The 21322-nt window shown below is 38.0% G+C and overlaps 1 protein-coding gene across 6 annotated transcripts in view; it reads right to left on the reverse strand.

Moving 5' to 3' along the window:
• Positions 1 to 1171: 1171 nt before the first annotated feature.
• Positions 1172 to 21322, reverse strand: part of LOC308691583 (myocyte-specific enhancer factor 2C-like) — a 66688-nt gene continuing 46537 nt past the window's right edge. The window contains exons 4-11 of one of the 6 annotated variants that reach the window (XM_081366956.1): positions 19648 to 19794; positions 19400 to 19537; positions 16199 to 16343; positions 14988 to 15062; positions 6556 to 6728; positions 5473 to 5602; positions 4819 to 4954; positions 1172 to 2927 (exon numbers count right to left, since the gene is read on the reverse strand). In XM_081366956.1, coding sequence (XP_081223082.1) covers positions 2564 to 2927; positions 4819 to 4954; positions 5473 to 5602; positions 6556 to 6728; positions 14988 to 15062; positions 16199 to 16343; positions 19400 to 19537; positions 19648 to 19794 — 1308 coding nt within the window. In that variant the 3' untranslated portion in view covers positions 1172 to 2563. The remainder of the gene's footprint in view (positions 2928 to 4818; positions 4955 to 5472; positions 5603 to 6555; positions 6729 to 14987; positions 15063 to 16198; positions 16344 to 19399; positions 19538 to 19647; positions 19795 to 21322) is intronic. The other 5 variants (XM_081366957.1, XM_081366958.1, XM_081366961.1 and 2 more) reach the window with 5 other exon arrangements.

Below are 21322 nucleotides of genomic sequence, written 5' to 3' on the forward strand. Positions count from 1 at the left end.
ACTTTACTGAATTCTCTTCAAAATACAAATACCTTTTTTTTTTTAGTCCCAGCAGGAGAAACAATTTTTATTCCATACATTACTTTTTACTACATACAGCTGAATCAAGTCCCTTGAGATACAGAGATGTGGTTTTAATTTAATGACATCTTGTCTTCAAGTGGCGACAAAGTCCAGCTTGTGCCGCTGAAAGCCTCTTTCTCCTGGTTAGAAAACAAAAAGACACTTTCTTTCAACCTTACCCATTGTAGGTTTATACAAGCTACATTTGTTACTACAGAATTTTTCAGCATTTTTTTTATTTTTTTTTATTTTGTTATTTATATACTTAATGGAAACAACACGAGAGAGAGAGAGAGAGAGAGAGAGAGAGAGAGAGAGAGAGAGAGAGAGAGAGAGAGAGAGAGAGAGAGAGAGAGAGAGAAACAGAAAAGCTCAATCAAAAAAAAAAAAAAAAAAAGCAAAAAAGTTTTTTTTTAAATAAAAATAACCGGAGAGTCATATATTGACAGTTGAAATCTATATAACAAACAATGGCATTGTTTCACAATACTGTACACTCGTTAGTTAGAGGAGAACGTTCCAAATTCTCGACAAGACCAACTCATTGAAAGGTAATCTGAGGCACTGGGAGGGTGAGTCAGAGGTACCAGCCACTAGCATGAACAACTTGTGAAGAAACACAATGGTCTCAAACCCAGAAAGGATAATGGATCGGCAAACACAACATCACTTTTTTGTCTTTGGTAGAAAAAACAGACTAACATATGTCCTGTCAAAATCACAGAATGCACAATTATAGATATGTATAACAACTGAACAAAACTAGTCACAATCCACTAAATGATGATACAAGCTTGCACAAGCAGTCATGAGGTATCTATGACTGTGCCGTCTTATATTATAGAATCTTCAGTGCAATGCCGATTAATGTGACACGGGAAACTTTAAAAGGTTGTGAATATTCCAGACCAGGACAAATATCTTGTGCTTTATAAAAAAGGGGGGCATATTTGTGAGTGTGACTTCAATTTTAAAATGTAATTCTGAATGTATTTGCCCCTGAAAGACTCAGTCCGGTGAAGAAAAAAAAAAAAAAAAAAAAAAAACGTGTGCAACTGCACATATTCCCTGTAAAGGGGAAAAAAGTTATGACCATAATTTTTTTTTTATCATATATATTCATATATTAGAAAGCTATACACAAGCATGTTAATTTCACAGATTCTTTAAAAAGATTCTTAATATTATTATTCAATATACTTAGAAATACACGTTTAAAAACAAAACTTCTACAAAGAGAGAGAGAGAGAGAGCGAGAGAGAGAGGGAGAGAAAGAGAAAAAAAAAAACCATTGAGCAAAGCAAGGATTCACTGTCTCAGATTTCATGGCTTATGGTTAAAAAGCCCAAGGTTTCCCGTTCTTTTACTATCATTTCTCGTATAAGCAAAGCTATCAAAACACATTCTGGCTCTTATAAACTACAAAAAGCCACAAAAATGCTTTGCATTGTATTCCTTTTTGATATGAAAATAGAAGCAAGTGTATCATACATTTTTTTTTCCTCTTTTTCCTCTTTTAATACTGAACAACAACTGCAAGTCCTAGGTTTAAATGTCATCAGACTGAAGAAACATGGCTCTTAATTTAAAGTCCTTCACCTTGGCGATGCCACTCTGTCCTGCTATTTCCTTCAGCAGGAGAGTTTTTGTTTCCTGAAATACCCACTCCCCCATAACTTAACCAAGGAACCTGCACATATATCTGTACAATCCTTCGAAATTCTTGCATAACAGTTTTGTTTGTGTGAAATCAGCAATATTTACCAACCTTGACCCTTCCCCCCGTGTCCCAGCCTTGTCTCTATGTACAATACGTTGAACCTGCAACATGACATTGTCACCCATAACATACATTTAGCGAAGGAGCCCTCGGAATAGAGTGGCACAAAAACAAAAAAAAGAAGAAAAAAAAAGGAATCTGTACATATTGTACTGGTACAACAACTCAAGTGCTAAGCTGTCACCTCTCTGCTGTGTTCCTCGTGTGGCTGAACATCACTGAGGCAAGTACTTTACAACAAAAAAAAGACCAAAGAAAAAAAGATCCAAGAGTACCTGACACTTTTTGTTGGTTTCTTACTCTGCATACATGTACACCTACACAACGTGTAAATATATATGCATATCTGGTAATTCTTTACATTGTATTCCACACACTGCACAAGTAATGCATAGTAGCCCGCCCACTAAACCCTCCCCGACCCGGTTTGTACTAGTCCTCCTTCATGTTTCCCTCCCTGAAAACCCGTCAATCACAACAATACGTATACCAGACACACTCTGATGAAATAATAATAGTTAAAAACAAATGTTACAGGTCATTTCGAGAGCACTTCCTCCCCTCTCCACGGCAAATCAGAGAATAAGGGGAGAGCAATGATTGTGACTTGTCAGAAACGGCAGAGAGAAAGCGAGAACGAGTGAGGCGCCGTGGAACCACGTGGCATCGCGCGGGGAGGTCAAGGTCGAGGATTGGGCTGTCCAAGGGGGGCATCGCTTATCATGTGGCCCACCCCTCCGAGAGGCGGACGCGCTTGATGGATGGGCTGTCTTGCTCGTCCAGGCCGGGCCGGCCCAATCCTAAGGGCGAATGGAAGTCGGGACGGTGATCGTCGCGGTCGCTGCCCTCGTGCGAGCTGCCGCAGCTACTGAGGCTGTCGGCCGGGGAGCGTCCCGAGTCCTGGCGCCCCTGTGTGAGCGGGCCCTGGTGCTGCTGGTGAGACGGTAGCTGGCCGTAGCCGCCTGGTGTGGTGCTGCTGGATCGATCTCTAGGAGGAGAAACAGGTTCGGACTTGATGTGCAGGCTTTGAGTAGAGGGCAGGGAGAGATTTGAACCCTGACATAAGTGAGAGCTAGAGCAATTTCTGTAGGAAGGAAAGGAAATGAAGGGGGTTACGGATCGGAACGAGTGCTCGTGCACTCCTGTACACAGGTGGCAGAGATACAATCAAATCAGTGACATTTGTCTAAAAATACTCCAACATGGTTGCTGCAGAAAGAAAACGCTGCATTACTATAGAAAATAAAGAGATGTTTACTTCCTATATAGTGACAAAGAACAGTAAGAGAAAGTGCGAGAAAGTTGCACATATTAAAGGTATACTATGTAGGGTTTTTTTTGCTGTCGTTACCTCATACCTCATCAATTCTTCTTCTAAAACGTATGTTTGACCTGATTCACTATGCTAAGCCTATTATAAGTGTTTATATTTTACACTTGTCCACATGTTTTTCGCTGGAAATTGGGCATACGTCACTCGCTTGTGCGTGTCTTATCAAATCTGTAAATTGAGAAAAGTTGTTCCGGCTACTTTGACGTGAGTATGGTGTGGGAGTTGTCACAATGAGCATTAAATGAGACCTCCGGTCAATTTTAACATTGAGCTCATTTTTTTGTACATTTGGAGTGCTGTCAATACAGAGAACAACGACAAAAATCGGTGTTGCCTACACCGAGTTATTCTATTTTTAAAATTTGCACCCTGTTGACTTCAATGGGGCAAGTACTAAACCTGCTTTTAGGCTCTTAACATCCTTGATGTGTCATTACAAGTGCACAGAAAATGTGAGTGATTCCTTCTGAGTGAACACGGGTGAATCTGACTGCAGTAGATGTGAAAGAAATGTATAAAAATGATGTTATTTAAGCCAGCGCAAATACCTGTGCTTACATCCTGTTTTCGAGTGAAGTCCAAAGTAGTCGATTGCCGAGTTCACGCGCATAGGTTTAGTACCTATGATCACGCGCGTGAACTCGGCAATCGACTACTTTGTGATGACACATCAAGGATGTTAAGAGGCTAAAAGCAGGTTTAAAACTTGCCCCTTTGAAGTCAACAGGGTGCAAATTTTAAAAATAGAATAACTCGGTGTAGGCAACACCAATTTTTGTTGTTGTTCTCTGTATTGACAGCACTCCAAATGTACAAAAAAATGAGCTCAATGTTAAAATTGACCGGAGTTCTCCTTTAAAGGTTGACATGGAGCAGCTAAATCTCCAACCTCCAGGGAATCACCTGTTTTAAACAAACGCCGAACAGAGGAAAGTCTCTTGGTTCTCTTGCTGAGAACTGAGGGATCTGAAATGTTGTAAAAGCGACGTGGAGATGGTGTTTTTATTACTCAACACGTGAGTAAGGTATTTTATTGAACAAATAAATTGCCATATGTAGCTCTCCAACATAGTTTATTGTAAAGCATTATCTATTGTGAAGGGCCACTTCATTATGGTTGTTGTAGTGCTGTGCTGGAGTTTATTTTCAAGGAAGTACCGTGTCTATTAATGGGTAAAGCTACAGTAACGTCTTCAGCTAGACAGCTTGAGATCCTTTCCATCTAAAGGATTGTTTATCTCTTAATCCTAGTTATGATTTCTTATCTCTTTATCCTAGTAAAGGATAACTATATCTCTATATACTAACTATATACCTATATCTCTTACAGTATATAGAGATATATCTCTTAATCCAAGTAGTTAATGTTTTATGAGCAGTAGGATAACAATATTCATATTCGCAAAGGCCAAGCACAACCAAAACAATGTTCTTCTGCAAAATGCATGTACTTTTGTTTTTTTAATCACTAGAGGGCTAAAAGTTACATAGTGTACCTTTAAGTGCATAAGGATTGATGTGTGTATTGGTGATTAATGTGTGTATTGGTGTGTGTGTGTGTGTGTGTGTGTGTGTGTGTGTGTGTGTGTGTGTGTGTGTGTGTGTGTGTGTGTGTGTGTGTGCGTGTGTGTGTGTGACTCACCCCAGCTGACTGAGAGCAGAGTGCTGCATGTTCTGAATCTGATGTTGCTGCCATCCGCTCATTGAGCCCAGATGCAGAGTGTTGGCACTGTTGAAGCCAGATATAGAGGACAGATCTGCACTGCTCAGAGAATATTCTAGAAGAAAAACGCATGATCAGGGTTAATATTTGCATCCTAAACAATTGATGCTGCTTTTTTAGATAACAATGGCTCCGCCTGCTGGAGAGACAGAGCTACACACAGACTAGACAAAAAAAAAAAAAAAAAAGAGATTCTGAATTAATTTAGTCTGGGTTTAATTAATATAAAAAGAGCTAAATAATAATAAAAAAAAGCAATATGAAATTCTAATTAAAAATATTTATGTTAATTTTTACATCTGATTATGTTCATTTACAGTAATTACAGTAGTAATAGATCACTGAACAGTATTTTAAATTGTATTAAATTATATATTAATCTATTTATTAATAAACATTAAACATTAAAATGACTAAATTTAATGGTATAATATAACTATAATATATATATATATATTTATATATATATATATATATATATATATATATATATATATATATATATATATATATATAGTAAAACATAATGTGTGTATAACGTGTTGTGAGTTTTAGTGTAGTTGAGGTACCTACCAGTACCATATGAGGTGGAAATGGCTGATGGGTAACCGCCCATTCCCTGCCCCGGTAGAGTGGGCGTCGCTACAGAAACCACTGGGGTCGCCAGTGACTGTGCAGACTGAGAGTTGTTTATTCTCTGGTTCTATAAGAAGAGGAAGAGAGCAGAAGAACACATACAGGTGACTTGTCACGTCAAGAGGCTTGAACATCTGTATCTTCATCAAACAAACGAGGGAGCGCCGCCCACCAAAATAATGAAGGAAAAAAATGGCCATTTGACATGAAGCACCACTGAACCATCTCAACCTATGATTTACAATCCCGCATAGGGCACTTGGTCGCTATAGAAACTCAAGGTCTCCAAGGCAACAGAACCAGTAAAAGAGGGGTTGGAGATGTTTTTTTTGTTTTTTTTTTCTGGCTTGATGACTGAATGATGCGACAGAGATTAAGAAAAGAAAAGCAGCGATAAGCAGAGATGGACATGAAGGGGTCAATAAGACCTGAGAACGAGACGACTCTTATAACCACTAGATGTCACTCTGGAGCTTGGTTGTGTAGATGTTCTTAGTTCACTAATACGAAATTGCGTTTAAGCACTTGTGCATCGCCCTATTGGCATTCGAACAATAAGCTAAACAACATCTGACCACACACTACTGGTCTGATCATTTTATGTGTATGAGGATGACAAATGGCCTTCAGATCTACTAGCCTACGCATGTCACCGGTTTGAGTGACAGTGTCACTTACCAATAGAAGGTCAACATCCTCAGACTGATGGCAGTAAAGGGAGGGTGATAAATCCAGAATTAGTGTCATTGACTGACAGTGAGTGCAGCTGATAACCGCCTACGACACTATGTGAAGCTACAGACGCGTACTTCACCAAACAACACCAAAGCTGCTGAGGAGACTAAGTATGATGTTTCTAATAGAACTCTAACCTGTGCTTATTAGATAATGAAACTGCTGGAGAGGAAATGAGAAGAAAGGAGAGGAGAACCACGGAGGATCACGAAGGAACCGAGGCGTGTGGTTTTATGGATGTGGTACTATCGTGGCTGTTAGTACAATTCAACACAACACACTTACGATGGAGGGCATGTTGTTCTTTGCCCCGGGTGGGATGAGCACTCGTAGGTCAGGCTTACGGCTGTTCATCCCCAGGTTCACCGGTGGAGGGGACTTGGCCTGCATGCTCTTGTTCATTCCCCCGGAGGACACCAGAAGTCCTGGAGAGTTACGGTGGTTTCCATAGCCATTTCCTAATGAGAGACGGAAAGGGAGGGGGAAAAGGCGTTAGACACAACAGAGCCAAATTGAGTACATCAAACTTTCACCATGGCACCCAATTTAAGCAAGCTTCATTTCACTCTCTCGCCTGCACCAGAATGCATAATTTCCACCGTCATCTACTGTGAAGCTTCCATTCAAGCCTGTCTGCAGCTCTCCACACGGTTCCAGTGAGCCTTCACCACATGCAGCCATTAAACACTGTTTTATCCGTTCTGGAGTATTGCAACCATCTTTCACCAAGAATGTGCTCTTTCAATTCAATGTTTCCACACCATTTCACCCAACTTTCACCTCCACCACCACTCATTCATTTGTACCAAGCACTTGGTCAACACACCCTCTCTTTCACCCTCCATCAAACCAAGCCAGACTAATTCAGCTACCCCAAATCACCCCGTCACGCTCAGATGATTTTCACTCATGAAATTATTATGATTCAAAATATTTTTTTTTTCTCTGCCTCTGCACGAGTAAAAAGATCCAAGCTCTCAGTTCAACCGATTGTCACGGATAAGCTACATAATTTTGTCACTGATTCTTAAGATTAATAAGATAAAACAAGTTCTGAAAATATTTGTTTTAAAACAGTAACATTTTAACTTTGAAAATAAGCAGAGATTAAATACAATTTATTTTCTTCATCAAAATTATGACGTTACATGATCACTCATTATCCCTTAAACCCCTTAAAAATTCAATACTTTATATAGATATAAAATATAATACAAAAATAAATTATAAATAAATAAATAAAATATATATTTTTAAATATAATAAGCTTAATATTTAGCTTAAACATGTTTTTTTTGTTTGTTTTTTTTATAAAGTAAAAACTATACTAAACTAAACTACTGCTGGAGAAAATGATATGGTTCATTAAAAATATACCTTTTTCATAAAGCTTCACAGTTTTGTCACCTACTTTTTTTGTCAACACCATCTGATATTTAGGAAAACATTTACCGAAAAAAAAAGAAAAGAAAAAAAATCCACTTTGGTAGGATTAATAGTTTATTTTTATTTTTTATTAATTAATAGTGCTAATATTTTCTTTATGACATGAATTATGGTGAAAACTACGATGCAAGTCACTGATCCTCTCCTCGTCTCTTTTAAGTGAGGTCTTTGGTCTTCAGCTATGGTGGATTCATGAAGACTGCTAAAATGTTTGTTTCAGAGCAAACTGTTGCAGCATCATGTCTCTTTAAAAAAGTTGAGAGATGAAAATGTGGAGTGTGGGTAGATAAAGATAAATAGAGAGAGGATAGATGTGAGGCTCATTTTGTTCCTCTTGTGGTTTTGCGGTAAGGAGGCAGGTGTTTGATGAATAGAGACAGGTGGCATTGGTAACTCATGGTGCTTTAAGAGCTGATGTCAAATGAGAGCAAAACAGTAAAAACTTCATTAGGTAAAACATTTTAGTTCTGTATTATTGTTATTTTTTAGCAGAACACCACTGGTTTTGTTCCAACACTTTATATTAATTAAATTCATTTGGATTTTGAATATTCCAGTCATTTCAAGACCCTTTATTTCAACTGTAAAGGATCACTCCAAGTCCCATCTGGAGCACAATGGGAAGGTTTCCACTATCACATCTCATTTCCCAAGGCAGCAGTCTCTATGAATGACATAAAATGCATGGGCCTTAACTACTGACAGTGAAGGTCGTCATTTGGCAATCAATGATAAATACATGTGTGCACATGTGGCTTTCTCTTATGACTACCAGAAGTGGATCAGACAAGCAATCTTTATTCCTCATCCACAATTGCTAACCCAACTCCTAAAAAATAGGAGGGATCGAGAAAAGAAGTACAGAGTCTTTGTTTCAAACCAAATCCCTCTTCTTTTCTTTTTTGCTTTCGAGGGGGAAAATGTGAAGTGCTGCATGGCTTTTGCCACTTAAAAGAGGGTTAGGAATTATACGGTAGACATAAATGAATTTCCCAATCATACACTCGAGAGGAAAACTAGACGCAGATGTCGTCCTCAGCAATTTCGCCCCGGTGATCTTTCTATAATTTGAAGGCGATGTTTTTTGTTGTTTTCAAATGAGAAGTCTTGAAAGCGCAATTTGCACGATTCAAGGAAAAGAAGGAGGACATGAGTTGGGAACCAGGAAGAGCAACTGTGATTGTGAGAGATTGTGTTAGTACAAGTGTGAGCGGGTGGATGTACGTATAGTGCCATGTGCACTGATGCATTTCCTGTCTCCTCATACATAGTGAAGTACAGGGCTCGAAAAACAGCTGGCTGGAGCTCTTCTCTAAACACTTAAACAGCCACACTTCATTGTTCGCAGTGGAGATGAGGAAATAAAACTGCGTTTGATCCCCTTAAAATACATTTCCACACTTATGAAGGAATATAACAGGCTCAGTACAAGTTGAGCTCAATCGACAGCACTCGTGGCATAATGCTGATTGCCACAAAAAATTATTTCAACTCATCTCCGCTTTTCTCTCTCTCTCGCTCTCTCTCTCTCTCTCTAAAAAAACAACAACAAAAAAACAGTAATCTAGTTTACAATGCAATACTTACAATAGAAGTGAACGGGCAATTCATGCACATTAAAATCTTTCTATAGAATAACACCATTTTACTAAGAATTCTTTTCTAATAATAACATTGTATTTAAAGTTTCCATGTAAAGTTATAACTTTGACGCAATGCCATAAACTACTGTAAAAATAATAATTTAAGCAGCTTTACGTCTAAGATTTAACAGATGAATTAATGTACCTGCTTTTATAAAGTTATAAGCTACATATTTCTGTTTTTAAATCTTTTTAAATATTACTCTATTACTTTTTAACTATTACTTAAAATCTTTAAGGGCCCTATCTTACACCCGGCGCAATGCAGCGCAATGCAGCGCCAAGCGCGATGCAAGTGTTTTTTGCTAGTTTCAGCCTGACGCAGTTATCATTTTCACATCCTGCGCCACGTTGTTTAAATAGCAAATGCATTTGCGCCCATTTGTGCGCCCATGGGCGTGCTTGTATGAAAACGAGGTGTGTTCTGGCACATTGTTGGTGCGTTGCTATTTTGAGGCAACATAAATAGACTATGCCATTGACCAACTGAAACCTGGTCTAAAGTCAATGGCACAATATTTTTTTTGTTATTTAAAGAGCGCGTTAGTAATGTGCGCCTAAAGCGGGTCCACAACGCGCGTACATTCTGCTTATTAAACACACAGGGACGCACAGCAGCACACAAACATGCTAAATATTAAAATTAAAAGGATTACAATGTAAAAGATTATTGTTGTGTATATAAAGATATGGTGGAATTTGGCTTGTCCCGTCGATGGTCTGCTTGCGCATTTTTACCTCGCGCACGAGCAGTTCCGTTTGTGCTCTGGAGACGGCTTCGGTCTTTCCACTATCAAATTCCGCCATGTAAATAGCGAATCTACCATGGTCTGATTGGTTTAATGCACGTAAATCAAAACACACCCATTACTCATTAAGAGAATAGGGACAACCCTTTTAGACCATGCGCTGGGCGTGCCAACCATTTTTCCGTTAAACTAGCAAAAGTGGATTCGGACACGCTCTAAGTGAACTTGGGCCCTGCGCTTTAGACCACGCACTTAGATCGTTAAAATAGGGCCCTAAATCTGCTTTTTTTTGGCCCCATTCACTTCCAGCATGTATGCTGGTATCAGAATTATGTCACATAAGCTGTTGATTGTGCTTAACTTGTATCTGGGCCATATATAATGTTTACTGAATATCTGTGCATTTTCAACTTTTTAGGTTCAAGCTATTTGACCGATACACAGTGAGAAAATCCAAACACTTTCTGTAATTATTACAGCAAAAAAGGACTGATCGATAGAACCATTCATAGAGACTGGCCTCTGTTCTGCTCTGGTAACCATAGAAACATGTGATTTCATGATGTGTGCAGGTTAATTAAAGGGGCCTGTACAGTACAGTGCACCCTGAGCCGATCATAAACACGTGGACTGCTCAGATCACACGGACTGAGATCTATTTAACAACCAGAGCGCTGACATTGGCAGGCACATCGCTAAGCAACCTCAAACGCAAGCAAGAGCACCCTCATGTGATATTGTAATAATATATTGGTGAAACAGATTTGGCAAAATTTGCTCCAGTGCAAATTTGTGTTTGCGCTCTGAAGAATGTCAAATGTGTCTATTTACAATGTGTTTTTGCAGTGGTGAGCAGTGTAGCCAATCAGAGATATAGTTATTGATCTCTTGAACGCAATGGCCAATCAGAGGTGTTTAAGTAAGTCAGAATCCACTCATCCACTCAAAACGCCCTTTTATATTCAGTGCTGAGTTCAGTGCAAAGTGTAGACACGATATAAGTAAGAGATTTATTCTGCATTGCTGCCAGCCTCATTGATTTTAATGGACTTTTGTGAGATCGCAATGAACTGACAAAGCGACAGCGTTTTAGTGATTGTAAAGGGAGCGATCTTGGCTCGCTTTCGAGGCTACAGCCTATATAATCCATTGAATAAAACTATTGTCTTTCATGCTGCTAAGAGGACCGATGGCCAATTGCATGCTGCAAAGTTTCGGAAGTGACATCTACATACAAATACTGGATTAACTCTGTACAGGATAGAAATATGACATGTTAAAATAGTAATGCATTAAAGGCAGACTAATAGATTAATTAGTTTTAAATTAGAAAAATATTGATAGCAAAATATTTTTGAAATTCTATTCCAATTATTGATCAAAGTGATGACTTGTAAATAATCTTAAATGTCTCACTGTACACTGCTAAAGAGTCGTTGTTGCTCTGCCTACATCTGCACTTTACTAGAGCACCCTCAGTAATTTCAGAAGCACCCTTAGTGATTTGATTCTGGAAACAGGCCTGGCCATTGGTGATTAGCAATACCAAGCAAGAGTTTAAGTGACCCGTCGAGAGCAGACAGAAAGAGACGATGAGTTCAACTAAGGACGTGTGTTAGACACTGGTGATGAATGAGCCACGGCGACTTGATTTATGGATCAGAAGCAGCACAGCTGGGATTCAGGTGGCCAATAAGTAGCACGAAACTCATTTATCTCATGCTTTTTTTTTTCTTTTTTTTTTTTTTTGCCGTTGCTTGTTCTGTAAGTCACTGAAAACGGCATCCCAGATTCAAAACCAGTGCGCTATAGGCCAAAACAGTGTCCATCTTCTGCCGTTTCCCTTGCAAAAGCCACACAAGTATCTTCCCTGTGCACTTGTGGCCCAGCTATCGCCCTCACAATGGGGAAGTACTAAAATTACAGCTGCCCAGAAACGAGTGGTCCCCTCCTCACACACAAATCGCCTGATGTGTGTACGTGATAAAGGAGCCGATTCTATTTCTGGGGCTCCGCAGAGGAGGCTTAACTGTAAATGGGCTTGGCCTAAGTTTCCACTCAGCATCAAAGCGAGCTGACCAGTTAGTGTGGTTAAGCACACGCTTGCTTTCCCTGCGAGTTGGACATTCTCTGATTACTTATTGTGGTGTAACGGTCGAATTAATCCTGTTATCCGTGTTTGTTGATTCGGTGTTGAGGTTTCAGACCGGCCTCGATTCAAGCAACTGAAAGAACTGCACGTGCACTACTACTTCAATGACCCATAAACTGCAGAGGTGTGGTAGGACCAAATGCCTGTAAGCGGTAAATGAACAATACAAAAGCAAAAATAAAAAACTTAATGGACTTGCTACTCACTCCTACGAGATAAAATAGACTTTCTCACATGTGTTGGCTGACCTCTCCATATCTCATAGCATAACATGTGTCGCAGATATATAAATACACGTAGCAGAGGATTTGCGGTTGTCTGAGAATGCCAGGCTGCCAGCCAAACAAATAAATGTCTGCGACGAACATCATAACATGGCACACTTTGCTAGAAAACACCACTCCATAACATAACTTGAAAAAATATATTCAAATATATACACACTACTGTTCAAAAGTTGTTGTTTTTTTGTGGTTTTGCCTCTTATGCTCACCAAGGCTGTGCTTATTTGATCAAAAAATACAATAAAAACATATAAAATAACGGTTTTCTATTTTAATATATTTGTAAAATGTAATTTATTGCTGTGATTACAAAGCTGAATTTCCAGCATCATTACTCCAGTCTTCAGTGTCACATTGATCCTTCAGAAATCATTCTATTATGCTGATTTGGTGTCAAGAAACATTTATTATTATTATTATTATTATTATTAATATTGTAAATAATTGTGCTGCTTAATATTTGTGTAAAAAACTCTCACTTTTGATCAACTTCATGCATCCTTGCTGAAAACGATTTTAATTTCTTAAAAAAAAAAAAAAAATCTTACTGGGTCCAAACTTGTGACTGGTATTAAAAAAATATATGTACTTATATATCATTAATTATTTTAATAATAGTATATAGATTTATATATTTATTGCTATGGTTTCATTCTTAATGCAAAGTCTGTATACAACTACTACTACTACTAATAATAATAATAAAAAATCTGTCATTTAAAAAAAAAGAAGGATACTAAACGTCTTGGAATCAATAAGTAACTAAGGCTGCTAGAAGAGAGCGAGAGAAAAAGTCATGAATATTTATGTAATATTCTCTATTAGACCATTAAAAGGCTGCTTGTGTCGTTTGACTCTCTTCAACTCTTGTTTCCAGAGTTGTGGCCTACATCAACTCCACACTGTGCCCTGTGTTAGCCTGTCGTCGGCACAATGGCTATATTTGATGGCTGTAGACCTTGAATGTGGACAGCAGGGCCACACCAACAAGTGGTACTTTTGTGCATTCGAGACAGTGAGGAGAGGGGGTCAGTTGACAGACCTTACCCTCACCCTCATACAATAGACTCAGGGCCAGACAAGGTTACCCAGCTGTGTCTCAGCAGCCCGGAGGCCAAGTTCAAAACATCTACTGTCCCGCTTTAAATATCCAAGCCATGCTTCTGCAGTGACCACTGGTTAGTGGTTAAGACTGGAAGACCCACATACACACACGCGCGTGCGCGTACAGACGCAAACAGATGCACAGACACACATACACAGACGTCCACATATACCCAGAGACTCTGAGGCAACCACAAGCCGAAGCAATCCGACTGTAGAACTATTCCTTTCAAGTGGATTGTTCTGGTTTATAGAAACTCATACAAATTCTCCAAAAAGGACTGGGCTGCTAGATGGAAAAATATTCCAAGTATGTTTTACTCCAAACACACGGTAGGCCTTATCCTACAAAGGACATAAAGCAGAAGTAAAGGGTGAGAGGGGAGCTGTGTGCGCTATCATTTTCAGACAAGAGCTGAAGCAAACAAACAAAGGGACATGGCTCAGACAGTGCAGCATATCGCTAATGCCAATATTTACCTCTTTACTAAAAAAGCTGATATTTACAAAGCTTATAAGGATGAACATCTCTATATGCTTGAAGAGCACACAACAAGAGTGCGTGCATTTGATTTCACCAAACCTGACCAATTCAGTAAGGAAATGGTTTAACGTTAATATACACTAAAAGGTTTGGGGTCAATAAGATTTTTTTTTTGTTTTTGTAAGAAATTAATACTTTTATTCATCAAAGATGCATTAAATAGATCAGAAATCACAGTAAAGACATTTATGATGTTACAAAAGATTCCTATTTCAAATAAATGTAAAGAAGCACAACTGTATTCAACATTGATAATAATACAAAATGTTTCGTGAGCACCAAACCAGCATATTAGAATGATTTCCGAAGGATCATGTGACACTGAAGACTGAAGCAATGACTGCTGACAAATTCAGCTCAATATTATTGTTTTTACTGTTTTTTTTTTCATCAAATGAATGCAGCCTTGATGAGCATAAGAGACTTCTTTTAAAAGCATTAAAAAAAGTACCGACTCCTAATCTTTTGTATATGCTAATATTCGAAGTGTATACTGTATGCTAATACAAATACACACGTTAACACAAAACAACTATTGTGCAGTAATTATTTCGCAAGAATTGAAGTGAAAAAAACGAAACCAAATATTTTCAGTTACAGAGGCTGTTGGGTTTGAACCAATCCAGTTCAGTCCAGTTCACTTAATGACTAAAGTCTGCGAAGAAATTACTGTGAATACAAGCCCAGCTTAAACAAACAGAACGTTCTGCTGAAAATTTGTGAGGCTGGTTAGAGCTGGAAGAGAATTCGTGCAGTTATTGGCTGAGTAAAAGTCATGATGGAGAGGGAACATACTGTAGTATGTGGGGATGCCGTCCTTACCAGCACTGGTGCCCGCGCCAGTGGAGAGATCAGTGCCCATCAGACCACCTAGCATGGGATGAGAAAGACAGAGAGAGAGAGAGAGAGAGGGAGGGAGAGAGAAAGATTCAGTCACTTCATTGCAGCTGACATCCATATCCTACCACAAAATCTTCCCTCTTACAACTGTCAGGTCATTCATTCAGCTCCTTCAAGCCATAGAGATCACCCTCCCTCCCAGCATGTTTAAGAGCGAGGGAGACCGAAAGACAAATATAAGGTGACAGAGACGTGCGTGTGTTTGTTTGTGAATAACAAAACACTGTCCTTTTCCACCTCAGCACACATTTCTAAGGAGGAAGCGATGTGGCCGACGGGGCTCGTCCGCAGTGTCCAAGAAAAATTACACATTTTTATTTTTAAGCATGCAGGGGAGCAAGTGTGGTCAGAGGCGTGCAGGCTGGGCCAAAACTCATATTTAGCTAAGCGCTCCTGGAACACAGAGCTGATTGCATCAGGAGAAAGCAGTTTTAATGACAGAGCTGTGGGTGAGAGACTCTGTCTAATGAAGCAAGACAACACAACAATAACAAAGTGCCAACAGGATCGTGCTGCACACTCTAAAAGAAAAGGTTCTATACACAACCTTAAAGGGTTCTGGTTGAGCACATCATATGTAAAACCTTTTTATGGGTTCCCATCATGGGATCATTTTATGGATTTCTTTTTCATGAGTTAATTTAATTTTAATTCATTTTATACTTTGATTAAATCGTATCATTAAACAGCTTAAACATGCTTTATCACTAGAATTTTTTTTAAAATAATCCATTAAACATGAAAGTATTATGCAATCATTTAAGGCATTTCTTCTTATAAAAGCTTTAAGCCAATAGAGCCCCACTGAACCATAAGTAAATACAAAATGACAAGATAAAATGTTAAAGATAAAATGACAGATTAATATAAATATAGGGGAATGCTGAGTATTAAATTAATTATTGGTAATATTATCCTGTAGGTATGACAGAGAATTTGTAACACGTCTAACTTTAATACTATTTTAATTATTATTATTTTTTAATTATTATTAATTTTTTTATTATTTAATAGGACTTGGTCACATCAGCAAGATAAAAAAATTATATTTTTTTACAGTCCCACTATGCACAATATGATATATGTATATGTGTGTGTGTTTTTACCTGCACTAGGTGGTCTGTGTGTGACCCCGGGTGACATGCTGTTTCTCTGCAGGCTGTGGTGGGCCAGTGGAAGCAGGTTATGATTGCCTGGGTAGATCTGGTTATTCACTGGGATGGGCATCTCATAGGTGGAAGAGGGCACCGCCTGGTTGGAGACAGCAGCAATAAATACCTTTAAAATATTGATTTGTAATATAAACTACAATAATAATGGTGAAAACAACAAGTTAAATACACTGAATACAAAGGCAAGGGGGGGGCAAGACTAAAATTTGAACATGAATACTTAACCTTTTGCAAAGCAAAAACAATTTTTTTTGACAAATATATTGAATGCAATGTAGGAAGCTTGTTTCTGTCACATAAAAAATAAAAAGGGTAATTGCAACTTTTTTAATCTCACAATTCTGACTTTTTTTGACAATTCTTTTTCTCAGAATTGCGTGATATAAAGTTGAAATTGCGAGTTATAAAGTCAGAATTGCATCATATAATTCAAAATTGCAAGTTATAAAGTCAGAATTGTGAACTCGCAATTCTGAGAAAAATATCTTGACTTTATTTCTCGCAATTGCAAGTTTATATCATGTAATTCTAGCTTTATAACTTGCAATTGCAAGTTTGTATCAAGTAATTCTGACTTTATTCCTCGCAATTGCGAGTTTATATCTCGCAATTCTGACATCATAACTCACAATTGTGAGAGAAAAAAGTTGCAATTATCTTTTAAATAGTTTTATTCCGTGGCTGAAACAAGCTTCCATAGCAATGGCATCAATTCCTAGAACTCCTGAGAAGTATTTCTGTCCATTTTCTCTGTTATCTACCCTAAACGAACAGGCTGAGATGACTCTAACCCCTCTAAATCTCTGTAAATCCTCTTGTTCATGTCACTCCAAAAGACACAGGCTTAACCTTGAAGAGAGTCCTTCCTCCTTCATATTATGTTTTTTTTAAGGACAAAATAGCCCCTAATTGTAGCCATGTGTCCTGAGGGTCTGTAAGTGCTCATCTGGGAGAGCATCAACTGACAGGAACTGAAGAGGAGCCTCTCGCTCTTTCTCACTCTTTCATTCTTCATTAACTCACAAGGCCACAGCAATCATGGCTTTAGGCAGCCAAATATTTTCTCTCCGCAGAGGTCTTGGCGGGCACAGCTTCACTTTTGTTAGGTGTTCATTTTTCCGTCTTTACCTTCATGTTCTGTTTGGAGTCTCAGAGACCCTAAGGCATTTTAATAGCTTGAAAAATATTAGTTTGATGCTTCATGACTTTTTTGAAATTGTATGAGAACTAATTTATAAACCACATTCTAACCTTATAACACCAATCAGTTATTGTACATTTAATTTTTTTTCCTGGGGTAATAGTCAAATATATTACTAGACCACATTCCTAAAAAGTGCATGTCTACTCTCTGACAAAACAGATTATTTGGGATACTGCTTCAGTAATATCAGCCTAATTTAATTATATAATTTTATTTAATAAAATGTATTAAAAGTGAAAAGAAAATAAAGGGTCAGTATCTAAATGACTACTTTTTAGTTTAATAGGTACATGATTCAGGTCACCCTAAGCAATACTAACAGTCAAGCTTAACAGAACATGGGGGAAACTTTAGCATCTTTGCTAAGTTTGCCCTATTTTTAAATGAAAAAGATTTCCACATCTTCTTGTGTACGTGAGGCTGGACATCTTCGGCATGGTGCCTTTCTTCCTCTTTGCGTTACTGTACTCTCTAACTAGAAACATATAACTCAGTCACTGTGAACACAGAGCGAACTGCAACTATCTTTTACTACCACTCCACTCCACCCAACCCAAGCCAACCTAACACCGTGTCCTAACCAGACGCGATGTGATAAAATTCCTGCGACAAATAATTTGTCTGTCCACACTAGACGCGACGCGACTGCGAGATGCGTTAAAATCAATCAAAACCCACAGCCAATCAGAACAGCGTGTGGGTGGAGTCTCGCGGCACCAGAGAGTAATCTTGACGCCACTCGCCAAGAAAATTGATAAGTAGGCTACATAATCAAATTCACAAATTTACACCATTTAAACATTATTAAAAATACATAGGCTACTGAGTTACTAAAACAATCTTTGTCAAAGAATACACTTGTTTGTTCACAGTTTGAACATTCTTGTTTCCATTTGTTTAATTTCAAATCTGAGGTGAATTATCCATTGTTGCTTTTACAGCTACAAAGCTGGGAGAACTAAATGATATAAAGTCACATTGCATGCTTTTAACATTAAATGAAGCACATATACAGTACCTGAGATTATCATTGCCACACATTGTGTTTGTAGTTCCAGCGCGATGTTGCAGAAAAAATAGAAACCGTTTCTAAAATAGAATTGATGTGTGTCGCCGTCACGGCTGGTTTGGACAAAAACTCAGATTAACATGGAAAAGATACCTTTTATCGCGCGTCAAGGCATGTGTAGTTAGGACACGGTGTAATTCCCATAACCAATAAAACACTGTAGCTTACTGGACATATCTTTAATCACAAAATAAATAAATATCAAAATCATGCAAGGTACTAAGACTTCCAACTTTCCTTGAAGATGATCTTTTATTTCTAACAGCATTGGCAAATTATCTAGACAGACAGACAGACAGACAGACAGACAGACAGACAGACAGACAGACAGACAGACAGATAGATAGATAGATAGATAGATAGATAGATAGATAGATAGATAAATAGATAGATAGATAGATAGATAGATAGATTCTTTGACACATAAGTACAGTAGCTAGGAAAGCACATGCAATATCTGCAAATGAATTTGTTGAAATCAATCAGGCTGTAGGTTCAGACATGTTTTTCTGTATACCAATCATTATTTCTGTATACCAATCAGTGGAAGGCCGTCCAACGCACAAAACACACTCTGGAGGTTAAAATGACTGTTTTTCTCACAGTAATTGTCTTTGAGCTTCTACTTGTTTTAGTCATATCTCAGAAGTGCAATTATTACCCATGCATCCAAGGGCAGTGCCAGTGTATATACTAGATACAGTATACTAGATCTACATTATATATATTTTATATGAGATCTATATACGGTACATAAGGTTAAATCAAGATTAGAATGAACTACTTTGTTTCTCCAAATATGTTTGTTAGCTTTTCCACAAAGCTGTTAGTTTTTAGCCTCTCCTCTCTTCACTGTACTTACAGACATCTTCTGAGTCTTGATCATTAGATCAAACTCTTCGTTAATCTGTTTGTATTTCTCCTCCGTGCACGGAGTGAGAGCGAGAGCAGACTCGAGCTCCAGGCTCTCTCCGCCTTTGTTCTCCTTCTTGCTCAATGCCTGATGGCCCGCACAGAGCGAAGAGTGAGCCAGAGCACAAAGAGAGATAGAAAAAAAGAGAGAAAGAGAAAGGAAGTGTGAGAGGGCTGGTCTGAAATGCAGGTACTTACACATATCCTCTGTCTGCTGATCATGTGCAGATCAATGTCGTTGTTGATTTTATGGAACTTGTCGTCTGACTCAGGGCTGTGGCCCACCGAGTCGTCTGCGTCGGGGTCAGGGCTGTCACAGCCATTTAGACCTTTCTTTCTCAGGGTCTGTAAATACAAGTTTGCACACAGTTCAAATACCAACCACCATGTAGACCCTCAGGTGGAAGGGTCTGAAAAAACAAGCTGAATTTAGACAGGATTAAACTGAATGCTTTCCAGAGTTCAAAACCCATCCATGTACACTATAGCCCACTTCAGTGTTTGGGGGAAATTATACCTCAAATGTTTTATGTACAGTTAAGTACACTATCGTTCAAAAGATTATAGGGTCAGTAAGATTTATTTCTTTTTTTTTTTTAAAGAAAGAAAGACATTTTATTAATACATCTAAGCAAAGACACATAAAATTAAGCTAAAGTGGCAGTTAAGACATTTATAATGTTACAAAAGAATTCTATTTCAAACAAATGCTGTTCTTTAAAAAAAAAAATATTCATCAAAGATTATTGAAAAAGAAGCATCAGCAGCACAACTGTTCTCAACAAGAAATACATGTTTCTTGAGCAGCAAATCAGCATATGAGAATGATTTCTGAAGGATCATGTGACACTGAAGACTATAAAGGAATAATGGCTGCTGAAAATTGAGATTTGCCATCGCAGGAATAAATTACATTTTAAAATATTGTAAAACAGAAAAAAATGACTTAAAATTGTAATAATACTTCACAATATTACTTTTTGCACTATATATCAAATAAATGGTGAGCATAAGAGACTTTTTTCAAAAACATAATTAAAAAAAGCCCACCAACCCCAAATTATTAAATGGTAATGTATATATTGAATTTAATAATTATTTAATTTAATCATTTTTAGGCATATTTTTTTATGTCACATTTTATTTGTCACTTGTGGACCACAGTTTGAGAACCACTAGTGTAGAAACGTTAAAAGGTTTATTAACCAAGAAATTCGAACTGACATTTTATTTTCTAGAATCTTGTTTGCTTTAGACCATTTTGCAAAAGGTCATGTTATTTATATTTATGTAATATCAAATAATCATACATATTCCTTGTAAGTCGGTGTAAAGGAAGTTGTCGAGAGACAAGAGGACACACACACACACACACACACACACACACACACACACACACACACACACACACACACACACACACACACACACACACACACACACACACACACACACAGAGACAGGAAGGGCCAACCTAAAATATAAATGTTAATATTTAATCAGGTCTGGGTCCCGAAGAGAAAAATGTCTAAATGTGATTTCAAGAGCAAGAAACAGCCCTACTGCTACTGACCACATGAGAGAGACGCCTATAGACCTGGCCAAAATAGATTAACAGAAAGACGCCCAAGGAAAATAAAAGATATGGGGATTCTTTTGATATAACCATTAACACGTGTGTGATGAAGCTGAAAAGTTGTGCTATGCTTAAGCAAACAAGCTAGTGTAACAGTACAAGAAAGAATTGTGGGCTCTCCTAATATATTAAAGCAGCAGTTTCTCTTTCTGCCACCTGATGGCCACCTTCTAGTAGGAATGAGATCTTCCTCTCGCAATAAAGTCAACCTAAGAGAGAGTATTACTTTGTATTAAC

The sequence above is a fragment of the Scardinius erythrophthalmus genome (genome assembly GCF_964197995.2).
Source record: "Scardinius erythrophthalmus genome assembly, chromosome: 5".
Taxonomy (NCBI): domain Eukaryota; kingdom Metazoa; phylum Chordata; class Actinopteri; order Cypriniformes; family Leuciscidae; genus Scardinius; species Scardinius erythrophthalmus.